The sequence below is a fragment of the Canis lupus genome, chromosome 16, assembly GCF_048164855.1.
Source record: "Canis lupus baileyi chromosome 16, mCanLup2.hap1, whole genome shotgun sequence".
Classification (NCBI taxonomy): Eukaryota; Metazoa; Chordata; class Mammalia; order Carnivora; family Canidae; genus Canis; species Canis lupus.
Window position 1 is genome coordinate 59,612,737 of NC_132853.1, and position 16,732 is coordinate 59,629,468.

At 62.2% G+C, this 16,732-nt stretch overlaps 1 protein-coding gene across 1 annotated transcript; it reads right to left on the reverse strand.

The window, feature by feature from the left end:
• Positions 1-6,600: 6,600 nt before the first annotated feature.
• NPTX1 (neuronal pentraxin 1) lies at positions 6,601-15,985 on the reverse strand. The gene is made up of 5 exons (XM_072781921.1): positions 15,522-15,985; positions 15,046-15,253; positions 12,598-12,842; positions 11,233-11,412; positions 6,601-10,539 (listed from the first exon to the last, which is right to left on the reverse strand). The coding sequence occupies exons 1-5, from the start codon at positions 15,963-15,965 to the stop codon at positions 10,318-10,320; spliced, it is 1,299 nt and encodes a 432-aa protein (XP_072638022.1). The 5' UTR covers positions 15,966-15,985; the 3' UTR covers positions 6,601-10,317.
• Between the last annotated feature and the right edge of the window lie 747 nt (positions 15,986-16,732).

The window sequence follows — 16,732 nt, forward strand, 5'->3', positions numbered from 1 at the left end:
GCCTCGCACATACAAACGTATCCCGGACGGTCCCGGGGGCCCAGAGTCTGACCCCAGGGGTGAAGTCAGGTGTGAGCAGGACCTCGTGGTGGCCCCGAGGCAGAATCAGATCCGCGTCTTCCCATCAGTGGAGCCGCCTGCAGCCCCTCCAGGACCAAGCCTCGTGGATGCCGCGGTCGGGCCCCCACCCCCGTGTCTGCTCGGCCTTCTCCCGGGGTCTCCGTTTCTTTGACCAAACGTCCCCCTTCTTGTGATGCTGCTGCTGGTAGGATCGGAGCCAAGGGATCCTCACCTGGATCACATCTGCAGAGACTCTTGTTTCCAAACGAGGTCAGGCTCTGGGGTTCTGGGTGGCCTGAGTGGGGGGGCGCTGTTCAGCGGTGCACAGCGCCGTCCCTAAGCCTGGAGCACCCAGGGTCCCGGGAGGGCTCCCACGTTTCCCCTCCCTTCCTTCGGCGCCCCCTCCTGCCGCGTGCTCATGGGTGGTCCACGCTGCATGCGTGCACAGCCTCCTCCCCGCGGGTGGCTCTGGGCAGTGGACACTCGGCGAGTCATCATCCAGGATGGGGGGCAGCGGCTCGGGGCTCCCCTCCCACCCCCACCCCCACTCCCACCCCCTGCGATGTCGCCCTCTGCCCCCCTCGGCCCTGTCTCAGCTTTCTCTTCCACAGGCTGTCGCCTTTCTCCCAGGATGCCTGAGAAAACCATGGGCTCCCCACTTTCCTCCCCGCACCCCTTCCCCTCACCCCTTCCCTCCTCCCGGACCCCCGGAGGCGGGGGACGAAGGAGGGCACAGAGCCGGGGGCGCCTTTTCACACCAACAGAAGCCATGGGAGGGGGTCCTAACTGGAGTCCAGCTGGCCTAGGACTTCTGCTGTTCCCGCAGAAGGGGAAAGCACTCAGCTCTTATTTCAAAGAGCGTTTCTGGTTGTTGTTGTTGTTTTTTAATTCTTTCTACATCTGTGCTAACATTCTGTGATTCTTAGAGAACCAAAATTCTGAAGAGCAAAGCCCAGAGCCAAGAATGTTCAAGCCAGCAGGGGCTTCTGCTGCGAGGAAGGACGCGTCCCAGGCTCTGGGTGGGGGACATGGAGCCACGCGGAACACTTGCATGTGTGTGGCCAGCTGCATGTGACCAGCAGAGGGGTCCTGGGTGCCCACGGGGAAGGGGAGGGTTGGGGATGAGTAGGATTTAGTTAAGAAGATGATTTCTTGGCTATGACACCAAAATCACAGGCAGGAAAAGAAAAAAAATACACAAATTGGATTTCATCAACATGACAAACTTTTGTGCATTAAAGGGTACAACTGAGAGTGCAAAAAGACAAAATATTCAGAAGTCATATGTCTGATGAGGGATTCGTATCCAGAACATGTAAAGAGCACCTATGAGTCAACAACAAAGAAGCCAAACACCTCGTTTGAAAACCAGGCAAAGAATGTGAATGGATATTTTTATTAAGATTTTTTTAAAATTTATTCCTGAGAGACACAGAGAAAGGCAGAGACACAGGCAGAGGGAGAAGCAGGCTCCCTGTGGGGAGCCCGATGCGGGACTCGATCCCGGGACCCGGGGGTCACGACCTGAGCCGAAGGCAGATGCTCAACCGCTGAGCCCCCCAGATGTCCACAGATGGACATTTCTCCAGAGAAGAGACTGAAATGGCCAACAGCGGGTGAAGAATCGCTGTATCACTGTACTGTGTGATATCACAATGTCACGAATCATTATGAAACACAATCCGTGTCTCCACGAGATACCACCTCACACCTATTAGGATGGCTACTATCAAAAAAAAAAAAAAAAAGAAAGAAAGAAAAAGAAAGAAAGAACGAAAGAAAACAGAAGTGACAAATGTTGGTGGAGGAATTGGAACCCTAGCACATCGCTGGTAGGAATGTAAAACGGTGCAGCCACTATAAAAAGAAGTTTGGCAGCTCCTCAAACCGCTAAACATAGAATTCCCATATGATTCCACTCCTGGGTGCATACCCCAAATAACTGACAGCGGGGCCTGAAACAGATCCTGGTACGCCCCTGAGCACAGCAGCCCTATTCACAGCAGCCGGAAGCTGGAAGCAGCCCACGTGTCTGTCCGCAGATGACGGGAGAAACAAAATGTGGTCCATCCACGCGGCGGAGTATTACTCAGCCGTGAAAAGGGAGGGACAGCCCGACACGTGCCACAGCGTGCGCGGACCCTGAGGACACGATGCTCCGTGAAGTCAGCCCGGCACAAAAAGGGCAGATAGCGTCTGATCCCACTTCCACGAGGGGCCTGGATTCATAGGGACAGACAGTAGGTCAGAGGCCACGGAGGTCACCGTGAGTGGGGGGCAGCGGAATGGGCCGTCGACGTTTTACGGGGACAGAGTGGGAGGATGAAAGAGTTTTGGGACGAGGTGGTGGCGGAGGTGGCGCAGCGCTGGGAGTGTAATCAAAACCACTGAACTGCACGCTTCAGTGACATTGAATTTTATGGGACATACATTTGCCACAATTTTTAAAAATTAGTAGTGTGACACGTGAAAGCCATCGAATCATGTACTTAAACGGCGGCATGTAGGACAGGGAATCGTATGTCAGTCAAGCCGTCAGGAAGCTTTGTGACCCCCTGTGCAACGGCCCCTAAGTTTGGAGAAGGGGCTTGGCACCCTGGAGTGGAGCCCGGCGAGGGGGTGCAGGGGGCGCAGGGGTGTTGCTGCAGCCGCACCGCGCCAGCGCCTCTCTCCCTGCACCCCGGCGCTGCCCGGCGCCTCTGGCAGCAACTCTGCAACTCTGCAGGCTGCTCTGCGCTGAGCACACAGCCTCCCCTCAGAAGCCAATTTTCTGCACAGCAACAATGTTTTATCCGTGCCCACTTTAGCAGATGGCCCCCCACCTTGGCCTGAATTGAGAAGCACAGAAATCAAACGGGACAGACGGCTTCCTTGGCAATGTCTCATAGGCAGGCAAGCCTGCAAACTCTCACCAGCCCTCCCCCGCCTCCCCCACCTCCCCTGCCTCCCCTGCCCCGGAGCTGCCCAGCACCCCTTGGAGCCACCCCCCTCTGCCCGGCAACCACCCACTGGCCTCGCGGCCCAGGTGCCTGTCCCCCGCAGGTGCTCAGGGAGTGCGGCCTCCAGGCTTTGCATCGCCTCAACCCCGTCAACCCCCTGCGCCCTGCACCCCTCCCAAGAGGGAGACCACTGGGGTCCATGTTGATGGGAGGCCCAGCTTGTAAACGGGTGGGCGGCCGGGTGCTGGGAGGGACTCTGGGCTCCAGACCTTCAATGCACCCCCCTCTCCACCGCCGAGGGCTTCTGTGCACCCCGGTTGACATGGTGGCTAAGAAACTTCCAGGGTGGGACGCCTGGGTGGCTCAGTGGTTGAGGGCCTGCCTTGGACTCAGGGCGTGACCCTGGGGTCCTGGGATCGAGTCCCGCATGGGGCTCCCTGCATGGAGCCTGCCTCTCCCTCTGCCTGTGTCTCCACCTCTCTCTCTCTCTCTCTCTCTCTCTCTGGGTCTCTCATGGATAGATCAATAAAATCTTTTTTAAAAAAAGAAAAAAGAAACTTCCGGGGAGAAACCATGACCCAAGGTCTGCTACCAGTGACGAGACATGTGAGCTCCTGCGTGGCTGAGAGGGCAGGGGTCTCTGGCCGGAGGGTTTGAGGAAGGACAGCAGGGACCCTGAGAGGACAGCCAACACTGTGGGAAGGTCTGTGAGGGCAGGTCCCATGACTATGGGACTGATGGCGGGGCAGGGGACACACACGAGGGGCAGGAGGCCAGGGGGCCTGTGTGAGCAGGGGTTCGGGGCAGAGGACGACACTGACACCCCAGGACTGGGGACATTGGTCCTCAGGCCCCAGGGAGAGCTCAGAGGGACCGCAGAGTCCTCTGGCGTTACCCTTTTTATACCAGGGGGACATGTGGCCCAGCCTTCCAGGGCAGGGACCAGGTCGGGTCTGCAGGGGTCTGGTGTGGAGGAGGACGCGAATCCGCATTGTAGCTTCAGGTAAAATGCACGATTTCAAGCAGATCCTGTACTTGGCAGTGGGCTCTTTTGAGTCTCACCCAGACCCTCCCCAGGTCACTCTCTGCTTCTCCGTTGCCCCTGCGGGGGGCCAGGAGTTCGACGAGACCTGGAGCAGGTCAGCCGTGCAGGACAGATGCTGGCTGCAGCCCTGGGTGGGGTGGGGAGGGCTGGGGGAGGCAGGAGCGGCCCAGCGGCCTCCCAGGCCTTCCAAGAGGCCCTCGCTGGGCCCCAGGGCTGCACCGACATGGCCCGCGGCCCAACCTGGAGAAGACCACACCCCCCAACCCGGGCAGCTCCCCTCCGCATTCAGTGCCTCAGGAGGGAATGGTCACCGGAGGCCCCATGGGGAGTGAGGGGCGGGGCTCAGCCTTCTTGAGGGGGGAGGGATGCAGGAAGAGGAGTGGGGAGCTGCCCCCGTTGTTACCTGCCAGGTGGTGACAGGTGAGGCCACTGAGTCCTGGGCTGGGAGTCAGGAATCCCGAGGTCTGATTCGGGCCGGCGTACACGAGCTGTGTGACTTTGAACACGGCCTCTCTGGGCCTCGATCCCCTCATCCGTAAAATGGAGGGGTTGGGCTAGGGGACCCTCGGGGCTCTCCATCTCACAGGCCTTGGAGACTGAGCTTTGTCCCCCCTCAATGACGGAGCTAGACAAAGCCACAAATCAGACAGGTGGCCTCCTTGCCCCGTGTGGTTCGACGGCTGAGGGGTGGTGGGGACGCGGGGCACATGGTGGGTGTCCACGTGTGGAAACAGGTGGGTGGAAGCTGCACCTCAGTATAAGCAACCGAGCACAGGATCCAAGGAAGAGAACACATGGGGCGCCTGGGGGGCTCAGTGCTGAGCGTCTGCCTTGGCTCAGGCCGTGACCCTGGGGTCCTGGGATCGAGTCCTGTGTTGGGCTCCCTGCATGGAGCCTGCTTCTCCCTCTGCCTGTGTCTCTGCCTCTCTCTGTCTCTCAAGAATAAATTTTAAAAATCTTAAAAAAAAAAAAAAGGCAGATAACAGAAACATGTAAGAAAACTCCCTGGTGGAGCTGTCTGAAAGCGGGACAGACGGTCTCTGTGGGATAGTGAGCTCCCCATCACCAGACGTGTGCAAGCCGAGAGGAGTTTCAGGCGTCTGATGGGCTGCCGGGATCGCTGACCCCCAGACACTCTGGAGCTGACGTCCCAAGCCTGTGTCCCCCTGCTCAGACCCCCACGCGAGCCGGCGCCCCTGAGAGGTTGTTTTCCGTTTCAAGGCCCCCAACGTCATTCATTGATGCACCAGGATCGGGAGAGGTGTGGAGAGAAACTCGTTTCTTTTTTTTTTTTTTTTTTTAATTTTTTATTTATTTATGATAGTCACAGAGAGAGAGAGGGAGAGAGGCAGAGACACAGGCAGAGGGAGAAGCAGGCTCCATGCACCGGGAGCCCGATGTGGGATTCGATCCCGGGTCTCCAGGATCGCGCCCTGGGTCAAAGGCAGGCGCCAAACCGCTGCGCCACCCAGGGATCCCGAGAAACTCGTTTCTAATCATAGTTGAAACACCCGAGCCTTTGAAAGAGCTCCTCGGGGAAATGAAAAACTTCAGTGACGTTATCGCGGGCCTGACCACGCGCTTTCCCGAGGGGACGCAAAGAGGCAGAGCGTGGGCTGCGGCTGTGGGGATGGCCCGGCGCCGGCCCGGCCACAGGGCCAGGTGTGAGGTCTGCAGCCCCCGCCCCCCCCAGGCAGCTCTGGGGCCCAGAGGCTCCTCCCGCAGGCACAACCGGGAGAACTGACCCACCGGCCACCAGGGGCCTCGCTCACGCCCCAGCCAACGCCGGCTCCCGGACCCCCAACAGAGGCCACTGACCGCACCGGGCAGGAAATCCGTGGGTGAGGTGAGGAGCACGGTCAGTGCCATCGAGAAGCCGGGGCTCACCCCTTCTGCGAAGCCGCCGCGCACAAGTGTGTTGGGGTGTGGTGGGGAGACCAATCCACCAGGTGGGCTATTTTTGCTCTTGGTCCCTTTGTCCCTTGGAGCGGCTCACGAGTTCTATGTGCATGCAGAGTCTAGCTCGGCTCACGAGGGGCCGGGAGGGCAGCCCCCGCCTCACCTGCCCCCCTTGTCGTGTGAATGTGGGGATGCTCTCCTACTTGAGTGCAGGGAAGGGGCCCGGGAACCGCAGAAGAGGGGAGGTGACCAGGCGTTGGCCACGATCCGGCCAGCTGTGACATGGCAAAGAACAGAGCAGGGTGGCTTGGGAAGCACGAGCCTGGGGTGGCCTGGAGCGTCGCCCGGCTGTGCGGTGGTGGGGGCAGTGCACGCGCCCAGGAGGGAGCAGGACTGCAGGTAAGGCGAGGAATGGGGGCGGGGGGCACTCTACACCCCAAGCCCAGTGTGGCCACACCCAGCCAGGGCATCCCTTCCCTCTCTGTGCCAGTGGCACCTGTGAACCCCAGCCCCCCCCAGCGTCCCCCACACCCATGTCCCAGCATCAGCAAAGGCCGTGAGACTGCCAGGGGCACAGTGCCCGGGCGGCCCCTCCCTGAGGCAGGTCGGGGTGACCCCGGCGAGCTTGAGGAAAGAGACACTCCACGCACACCACCGTCTTTCTTCACTCTTTACTGTGTAAAAATAAACTCAACAATTCATGTCGTTTCAGCAAGAAAATGAAAAAAAAAGCAATACCAGTAGAAATAGTGCATTTCCAGAATTGCTGATGGGAGGTGGCAGGTCCCATGGTTTTGACCCATTTGATACCCAAAAGGCTGCAGATCATATGAAAAATGTACAGCTTTGGTTAGCAAATAATGAAAAAGTAAGATACATTGATTCTCTTTCATATTATACAGTATATACATTGTAACAATATCAACCAGAGGGGGTTTGCTTTGTTGGATTTGTTTGTTTTTGGCAAATAAGACAAGATCGGGACTCTAAGTATTGGGGTTTTTTTTTTTTTTCCTCCTCAATGACTTGTTCCCTTTGGACAAATTGCACTTAAGTCCACTGTGCCCGGAAGTGACACGTTTCCCATCATTAGCTGAATAAATGTACACGCTGTGTTTTAAGAGATGAAACCACGGCTGTGTCAAGCCACATTTTGGTTGCCATGAGATTATAAAGTGTTCTATCCTCTTCGTGTTAACAACACGCAACCCTAGTTTCTTCTACCGGGATTGGAACTGACCATCAAGTCCTGGACTTGATGGGCTCCGAGGCAAAGGGTCCACCACGAATGGGCCAATTCGCATCCTGGTCCCCAACACCTCTGAGCACACGTGGCCCCTCTCTGGAGCTCATTGGAATGACTGAACCTCACGCCGGCCTCTACCCCCCTTCACTGCCCACAAGACACCCCCTTGGTCTCAGGTCCCGGGGCTGGTGACAAAGTGATCTTTGCAGTCTTAGAAAATAAACCGGGAATCTACAAAAAGGAAAAGAAAGCATACAAAATGTATCTCTTTCTTCCAAAATACACGCTTTCAATCCTACATTTTGGCGGAGCCTGAAAGTATTTTCCAGGGAGATATAGGTTGAGTTAATTTTATAGGTTTGTCCTTTTCTTTCATAAAAATACTCTTGTTTGGTAATAAACTTTTTTCTTCTACAGTAAGAGAAATAATACTGTGTTATCAAAAGCAAGAAGGCTTACGATTCCAGTGGGATCTAAGCCCCGAGGGCCCGGAGAGCCTCTGTCGGCAGCTCCCCCAGCTCGGACACCCGGGGAGCTGTGGGACACCAGCTCGGCAAGAGCCAACACCGCCTCGGCAGTGCTGTGCATCTTCTTATTTTATAAAACGGCTTACCTGAGATAGGCATGTGGTATTCAGTGCAAGAGGGAGCGTCGGTCAGATTAAGGAGATGGGAGACTACGTGGATTAGATCTGTGGCTGTGTCATCAACCTTTCTCGGGGCCAGCAACGTGCCAAGTGTGAACACAGTGAGGGAGTCAAGGGGCTTGGCACAGGCTCCGGAGAGGGGCGGGGAGGGAGCCAAATGTCAGCTTCTGTCCCCGGCACCGCGGGGGTGCGGCCGGGGAGGGCGAGGAAGGTGCACGGGGCACGGGGGCCACAGGGGTGTAGGCATAGCGTCTGGGGTCGGCTCTGCCCGGCTCTGGCGGGGGCAGAGGATGGCTTGTGGTCCTGCACGGACAGCTCCCACAGGGCCCGCGGGGGGCACACGGTGGTCTGGGGTCCGCTAGATCATCGGCAGGGGCTGGTGGCAGGTGCTGACAGGGGAGCACCCAGCACCCCCCCGGGCCTCTGCCTAAGCAACAGCCGCCGGGGGCTGAAGTGAGGGGTGGGGCCGACCTGTCTAGAGGGGTGATTCCAAGCTCTCGCTCCGTCCCAGTCAAGGGCTCTGTTTAGGCTCCTTGTCAACCTACATGTGAAAAATACTTCTTGTTGTGTTTGGGAGTGGGGAGGAGGGGAGGGAGACGGCTCCCTCGCCGGGCCTCCCCCGACACCCTTGGCTTGCTTATCCAGCCATTTTCGGTAGCTACGTGGATGGTCACGGAACGACGGGTGGCAGTGCGCACACAACACAGAACCAGAAGTCCATGCAGGCAGGGGGGACACACATCGGACCAAAGGAGCAAGGGACGCGCCACCCCAAGGAACATGCAAACACAGAAGATCCCTGCAGATCCAAAGATGCCACAACCCGACGGGCTCTGACGAAGCACGATGGTCTCAGAAAAAAGCCACTGTTGAACCACAACACGCAGCGCGCGCGCCCGGCCCGCACCCATTCTGGGGAACGGCCACTGGGTGCCGCGCGGACGCCCACGCGAACACTAACACAGAGACAACAACACAGACACACACAGATGCACTAGGTTTCCGACACAACACGGACCTGCGTTTAAAGAGACAGGTGCCCCCGGGAGGGACAGAAGATGGGAACACCTGCTCCTCCAGAAGAAATGTCTGCAGCTGTAGATGAGCCAGGCAGTGCGGGAGAATTTCTAGAAAGACGTGCCAGCCTTTTGCTAATTAGACTCCTGGCGACAGAGTCCAGGGTGCGACCCCCAGATGGTACAACAGAGCAGGGAGCTCACCGTGGGCGTGATCCGTCTTGGAGCGCGAGCTCTCTCTCTCTCTCTCTCACTCTCACTCTCGACACGCGTGCACACACAAACACACACACACATACGCTCCCCCCCGCCTCGGAAGGACTAGGAGGAAATGTGTATGGGTGCTGTTCACGGCGGGGAAGGAAAGGTTCTGGGGGGCCTGGGGGTCACCAGCTGGTGACGGGTGGGGGCCCCTGCAGGACCTGTGATGGGGAGCGGGTCTCAGGCCCTGCCAGGCTCTGTGTGGAGGCATCGGGAGGCCCTGCCCCGGGGAGGACTGGCCGCCAGCCCGCAGGCCCCGGGGGTGCGGGAGGAAGGGGGCTGTCAAGATGAGCTTGGACCTCACCACCGCGCACGTCCAGCATCAGGGGCCCGACCTGGCTGGGTCTTAATCAGAACGTGGGTTTCCTGGTCCAACGGGTCCTCCGTGGAGCTGACCCGCGGACGCCTCCTGTCCCGCCGCCCGAGGCCGAAGGCGAGGGGGCCTCCTGGGCCATGGGAGGGACCCCTCCCCCCAGAGGCGCCAGCCTGCAGCAGCAAGGGAGGGACGAGCCCGCGGGCCTGGGGGCGGGCACCGGTGCTGGGCCGAGCTGAGAGCTGGGCATGCAAACCAGCTGGGCGGGCACTGGCCGCTGCCCGAGGCCGGCCCCCCGCCCCCGCCCCGCGCCCGGCCACAGAGCAGGAGCTGCCACCCCAGGGCCCCATCGGGGACGATCCGCTCCTGCTACGAGAGAGAGTCTCTGCGGAGAGGCCCCCCGGCCTCGAGCCGACCGCTGAGAGGCACGTATCATCCCACACAGAGACCGGCCACGCCAGACAGGGTTTGCGAAGACAGACGCGGGCGCGGAAGAAGCCACGCGGCCCTGGGGCCCACGGGCGGCCCAGGCTTGGCAGGTTCACATGTTTGCCCCATCGGGGTTTCCCGACACCGCGGAGGGAGGAGGAAAGGAGCTAGCTCATTCTGAAAGAAAGCGCCTCCCCGAGACACACACACTCACACACACACACACACACACACACACACACACGACCTCACCTACGGCCACATGGGCCTGTGAGCGTGAGCGGGGAACCAGAGTGGGCTCCCCCAGGGGAGCAGGGCCTCCCCTGGGGCACGAGGGCGAGCCAGGCCGTGTGCGTGCGCATGGGCGTGTGAGGGCCTGAGTCACTCCTGGGGAGAGGGAGAGAAGGAGACACAAGAGGGTCATCACCACACAAGCAGGGGGGAGGCTCGGCCGGCAGGAGCCTCAGTTGATCTGGCGACAGGCTTCGAATGTCCACTTGGTGGCCCCCCCGTAGATCTCGATGTGGGACTCGGCCCAGGCGATGACGTTCCCCGCGAGGGCCTTGCTGCTGCAGGTGGCCAGGTTGTACACCTCCCCGGGGGTCAGCTTGCGGTCCCAGATGTTGAAATGGGCCAGCTCGCCCACGAACGCTTGGGTGGCATCGAACCCACCGCCCAGAGTGTCCTCGAAAGAGAACCAGAGAGTGAGGGTGGAAGGGGCCATGGAGGGGGTCTCTCAAGGGGGCACGTGATGTGTCCCCTTCAGGGGCTCTCTCACACGGACCCCCAAGGACATTTCACATCCTGTCTCTGGGTCTTCGGTGACGCATCGGTCCCCCTCCCACGGGGAGCCCAGGAAAGGGGACACTGCTGGCCATCTGTGCCCCAGATGCAGAGCTTCTCCCGGAAACACCTGCACTCTGCCTCACCTGCGGCCCGTCCCTCCACCAGCGAGGGGGCCAGCGAGGGGGCCGCTGGGGCCTGGTACCACCACAGGAGCAGGGCCCGGAGGAGCTCAGGTGTCACTCCTTGCTGAGCCCAACAGAACAGAAGGCCTGGGACCCTCCTACCTGCGCTTCCCTCTGGCTGCCCAGCGGGACACAAGCCATTTCCAGGAAATAAATCACGCATCGCTAAAGGCGGACTAGCCTTCCCGTGCCCGGGGGTGTTGCTGCAGCCCCCGAGAGCACGCAGACCGAGCCCACTCCCACCCGCAGGGCAGGGACCCTGCCGCAGCCGCCGCACAACCGGCTTTCCGTGGCTCCTTCCCTCCTTGCTGCTCCCGGTCACCCGGCCACCCTCCTGCCATGCTGTCCTTCCTCTGGTTCTGGGGCTCCTCCCCCCGCAGCCGGCATCCCCCCAGCTCCCAGGCCAGTACCTGCTCCTGGCCCAGCACCAGCACACCCTGCGGCTTGATGGGGTGATAGGGTGCCAGGTTCTCGCCATTGCCACCCTGGGTGCCATCCTGGTAGGCTTCCCAGACCCCGTCCCGGGTGGTCCAGGTAATGCAGATGTGGTGCCACTGGCCATCGTTGATCACAAAGGGCAGCTTGGCCACCTGGGAGGAAGCAGGACACACACAACACGATGGACACAGGGCACGGCACAGGGTCAGTGATCGTCGCCACTCACCGGTTCAACTGTTACTCTTCCCATCACGACGTTTAAAATAATTACCAGGGGCCGTTAGGGAATTGTCTCGGCACCTGCCCCCCCACCCCCCGAGACGTTATTGTCCGCCGGCCCCATCCATCAACGAACCATGGAGTCACACAGGAAATGTGACCATTTGTCAAGGACCCCTAAGGTCCATCCGAACACACAACATCCTCACCGCTCCTCACCCTCCTCCCTCTTTGCTGGTCTACAAAACCGGCCCTGGGAGGGAGAGGCCCACCGCTGGGGTCTCAGCTCACATCGACGGCTACCGTCTGGGCCTCTCCGCTCTCCTGCTGGGTCTACACTGCACAGCCTCTGCAGACTCCGACGCCGGGGGGCATGGCACCGGCCCTTTTAAAGCGCAAGGCCAGCCTCTGGCCTGGGATTTCCCTCCCTCTCCAGCATTGGGGGGTGGGGGAGGGCGGACTGTGCGACCCATAGACCCTTTCACTTGGGGCTCAGAAAGGAACAGCCTTCTTGGTCATGGCACCCGCAGTGAGGGCTTGGGTTCCAATCCCCAGCCTGAGCTTGAGATGTTTACTAGCAGCGCTGGCACAGCGACCAGGGGGTTGGACGGCTGGCAGCTCGTTCTGAGCTTCGCAGAAGGCCAGGGTGGAGAAGGCTCCCTGTGGGACGAGGCTGCACCCTCCAAGGGCCCAGAGGGCAGGGGTCGAGCAGGGTATAGGTCTGTATTCTGGAAGAATCTCCACCCTAGAATTACCACCCGGGGAGCCTCTGCGGTCCTCCCCCCCCCCCCCCCCCCCCCCCCCGGAAGGAGCAAAGCCAGTTCTGCGGCAGGCTGGGGGAGGAGGAGCCAGGGATCGATCCCAGGGACGCAGGACCCTCTGGATCATCCTCTGGCCTCCTTCTGGGGCAGTTCCAGCTTCACCCCGTCCATGGAGCATGGCCAAGGGCGCCCTCCTGCCTGTCACATCCCCCCGAGTCCTGCCTGCCTGCCCTTCTGGTGGGGCCACAGCCTCGTCCCTGGCTGTGTGTCCCTCCCGCTGCAGACCCGCCCCAGCAGCCGGGTGGGCCTGGGCCCCCACGACGCTGTCCTACAGGGCCAGGTGGGCAGGGCCCCTACCTTGTCGTTGATGAGGATTTCCATGGGATTGTTGCCCCACTCGATGAGCACCAGCTCGTTCGCCTGGCCCGGCACGGCGTAGGAGAAAGGTGTGCCCACCCCGGGCGCCGCGCTGGACTTCAGCCACATGCACACGGTGAACGCGTACATCTCCGGCAGGCTCTTCTTCACCTTGGCGTACATGTAGTTGGTCCGCAGCGGGAATGTGAGCTGGAACTTGTCCCCAGGGCGGTTGTCCTTCTGACCTGGAAAGGACAGGACATAGTCCTGTCATCTGCACCTCAAAGCACTTGTCCCTGTCGTCGGAACCGTTCGGTGCTCCCCTCCACCCGCAACCCCCCCCCCCCCCCCCCCCCCCCCCCCCGCCACGCTCTGGGAAGCCGGACAAGCACACTGCTCTCCCTTCTAGAGTAGCTGAGAGGGAGGCCCAGCAGGGTCAAGCGTTGCCCTGCCCGAGGGCACAGGGCTAGAACAAAAGAGCTGACCCAAGATCTCTGCACTCGCTGGTCAGGCTCCCACATCCTGCCCCTTGGGAGGCAGGGGGGGTGGGGGGGAGCGTTCGGGGCTGGAGGCTTCTGTGCCTAGGCTGCGCGGTGGGCACGGGCAGGGAATGGGTCAGCGCTCAGTGAGTAAACTGGCCCTTGACGGTGCAGCCCCAGGGGCAGGGGGTCTCCTGCAGCCTGGCTCCCCCCAGCAGCCCCTTCACAGACCCGATTCCAGGGATGCAGGCTGGCGGCCGTGTTCACAAATACTCGTGTTGGATTCCCACCCAAGACAACCAGGCCCCCGGTGCCCAGCGCACTCCTCTCAGGCCCAGGACGTGCTGCAGTCCCTGGCCACTCTCCTGACCCGATCAACCAGCCTCGAGGACTCCGGCTATTTCCAGAATCCCATCTACCCCCATGGGAGGGAAAGGCGTTCTTCTGAGGCTCTTCTAGAGCCCCGCACGGAGGGCAGGACAGCAGGGAGCCGGCCCCCAGCCCCGGCCCAGCGGACTGTTCTGAGCACTGTGCCACTCACTCTCAGGGAGAGCTTCCTCTGCGTTTCCTGAAAAATCAGGCTCCTGGCCTGATAGCTTCCCTTTACACAACAGCCACCAGCTCCCTGCCTGCCAGCGATGTCTCAGGGAACGCTTGTCTGCCCCCTCCCCACCCACACACACACTGGAGCTGTGGCCCTGGGTGTGGTGTGACTGACTCCAGGCAAAACATTCCAACCCAGCAGTGGGCACAGGCACCAGGCTTGGAGCCAGGAAGACACACACCTGCCAGCTCCTGGGTGTGCTCCGGGGCTCGCCAGGGAGCCCAGAACTAAACAGGCCCCCAGGCCAAGAATTATTTCTAGAAGGCATCCTGCTGGGCCAGCAACCCGCCATCCAAGTCAGGTATCAGGGAAGGAACGGCAGGGGCAGGGCTGGCCCACTCAGGGCTCCCCCAGCCATCTCGGCTCGCATTCCCGCACCCCCCCCCCACACACACCTTGGAGCAGATCCAGCCCCTGGCCTCCCTAGGGGGTAGTTTTCATTCCCCCAACCTCCCCTCCCTCCTTCTCCCTCCTCCCCCTCCCTCCCCCGTCCCTCCTTCCCCTGATCTGTTTTTCAGTTATATAACATGCCTTAAGATGGCACTGTTTAAATCCAGCCGGCACATTTTGCGGTCCAAGAAGGGTCACGTGGCCCCGCTCCCAGCCCAGGACCCCCCCTTTTACAACCTTGTTTGATTTCCGTGACTTCAAGGCTGAGCCCAGCTCATCTGTGAGCCCCGGGGTGCAGCTGGGGCTGGCCAGCGTTGGTGAGCCAGGAACCACAGGACATGCAAGATGCCAGGGCTTGTGGGTCACTCAGGAAATAAAACCACGGGGAGGGGTGCTCACCTGAAGTGGGGAACCCGGAGATCCCCAGAGGACACCAGGGGTGCATTAGGCGTGAGAGAAAACCTGCTCGGGGACCAAATCCACTGGGCACCGGGAGGACCATCCCCAGCTGGTGCCCCGTTCTCTGCTGGGGACGGGGACCAGCTGGAGCCGGTCTTCCTCGGCAGGGAGGGCTCGGAGCGCCACAGCTACAGTGCAAACTTACTGAAGATTAAACAAATCGGACTTGGAAAAATCCTTCCAGTGTGTGTGCGCAGGGGGTGCAGCCGACACCGATCAACCCCTTCCTCACTCTGCTTCCCTTCCCTCCTGAGGTCCCCAGCCCAGGGGGCCCCAGACCTACCAGGAACACTGCCTGGAAACCCAAAACCCAGGGCAGGGACTCGGGGAGCGGGAAGGGGCTGGAGGAGCTTCAGGGCTTTTACAGCCTGGAGCTGAGCGATGCAGGAAGCCAGGACCGGAGGCAGGGTCCGGTGGCCCAGGGAGCCGGGTGGCCCAGGGAGCCCGGCGGCCCAGGGAGCCCTGCTGGCCGGCAGCATGCCGGGGGAGCCCCCCACCCTGACCGCCCCAGGCTACCTTTCTCCAGCTCGCTGATCCGCTGGTGCAGGGAGGTCAGGGCGCTCTCGATCTTGACCCTCTCCTCCGTGTCGTTCTTGGGGCCACCCTTGCCCTCCTCCAGAGTGTTCACCCGAGACAGCACCTGCCTCTCCAGGTCATCGATCTTGCTCTGCAGCAGATCCTTGAGGGTGTTGGTCTGGCTGGAGGAATTGAGCCGGCTGTACTGCTGCGGGGGTGCAAGGGCGGGGGGAACGACATCGTTACGCGCGGAGCCGGACCCAGCGCAAGGCCCGCGGCGCGGTCCCCTCAGGGCGAATGCGGGGGCGGCCTGGCGGGGAGCCGGGGCGAGCGGCCGTCTGCGGGGCCCCTGTCGGGCACCCGGCGGCCCGGGCGGGGTGGGGGAGTCGGGCCGGGGCGGGGGCGGGGGCGGGGATGGGGGTGGGGCAGGGCAGAGGGGCGCGCGAGCCGGAGGGGCAGCCGCGGCGCGCGCGGACCTCGAGGTTCTCCAGGCGGGTTTTGAGCGACTGCAAAGTTTGCCCGAGTTGGCTGAGCGTCTCGGCGGCCGGCGTCCGGGACAGGTCGCCCATGGTGTTCTTGCCCGCGCCGGGCTGCTTGCGGCCACCGCCGGCCCGGGCCTCGCCGGCGCCCGCGTCCAGCGTGCTCTGGCTCTCGCAGCGGCCCAGCTTGGTGGTCAGCTCGCGGATGGTCTCCTTCTGGCTCAGGATGGTCTCCTTCTGCTGCAGCACGGTCTCGCGGAGCTGCAGCACGCTGCTCCGGAGCTCCTCGGCGCCGCCGGCGGCCACGGACGCGGCGCACATGTCGGCGTCCACGGGCACCGAGGTGCAGATGAAGCGCGTCGGCCCGAAATCCTGGGCCGCGCTGCCCAGGAGGCAAAGGGCGAGCAGCGCACAGGTGCGCGCGGCGCGGGGGGCCGGCATGGCTGCGGGCGCTGGGACCGGCGCTCGGCGCGGCTCGGGGCTCGGGGCTCGGGGCTCGGGGCTCGGCTGGGGCGCGGCTGGGGCTCGGCTGGGGCTCGGCGCGCTCCGGGGCTCGGCGGCGGCCCGCGCTCTGGGCGCCGCGCTGCTCGGCCGCGCAGTCCGCACCGCCGCGCTGCCCGGCCCTCACTGCCGCCCGCGCTGCGGAGCCCGCGCCTTTTATGCCGCCGCGGGAGGGGCCTGGGCGCTGCCGACGTCAGCGGGGGAGGAATCCCGCTTTAATTGTCTGCGGCCCGGCCCGCGGCGCGGCGGGGGTCGTGGGGGCGCGCCCGGGACCGCGTCCTCCGCGTCCTCCCCCGCCCCCCGCCGAGCCGGCACCGCCGCCCCAAGGCCCGAGAGCCGCGGGAGGGGGGCGGGGGGGCGGGGCGGGCTGGACTGCAGGGTGGGCCACCTGCGTGATGCCCCCGGATCTCCGACGGGGCTACGGGCGCCCGGGAGACCGAATCCGGTTGCACCCGCTGGGGTGCACAGAGCACCCTCGGGCCCGGGCGGGGGGCGCTCAAGGCAGGAGCGGGTCCTCCGGGACTCGAACCGTCTACACCGTCTGCGGGGGGAGGAGCGCTGGGGAGCGAAGCCTCGCGCCGCCGCTGAGTCCAGGGAGGCGGTGGCCGAGCTGCCGCGGGGCTCTCGGACGCCCGTGCTGCGCTGCACAGCCGGTCTGCCCCTGGGTGTAGCTGTCCACGGCCCAGGGCCTGGCTCTCCTGCCCCCT

Excerpts from the sequence above, each read along its gene's own strand:
- NPTX1 (XM_072781921.1), bottom strand. The coding sequence starts at position 15,965 with ATGCCGGCCCCCCGCGCCGCGCGCACCTGTGCGCTGCTCGCCCTTTGC. Across the intron at positions 15,254-15,521 it reads CCCGCCTGGAGAACCTCGAG|CAGTACAGCCGGCTCAATTC; the intron begins GTCCGCGCGCGC and ends GCACCCCCGCAG. Across the intron at positions 11,413-12,597 it reads AAATCCTCATCAACGACAAG|GTGGCCAAGCTGCCCTTTGT; the intron begins GTAGGGGCCCTG and ends GCTTCCTCCCAG.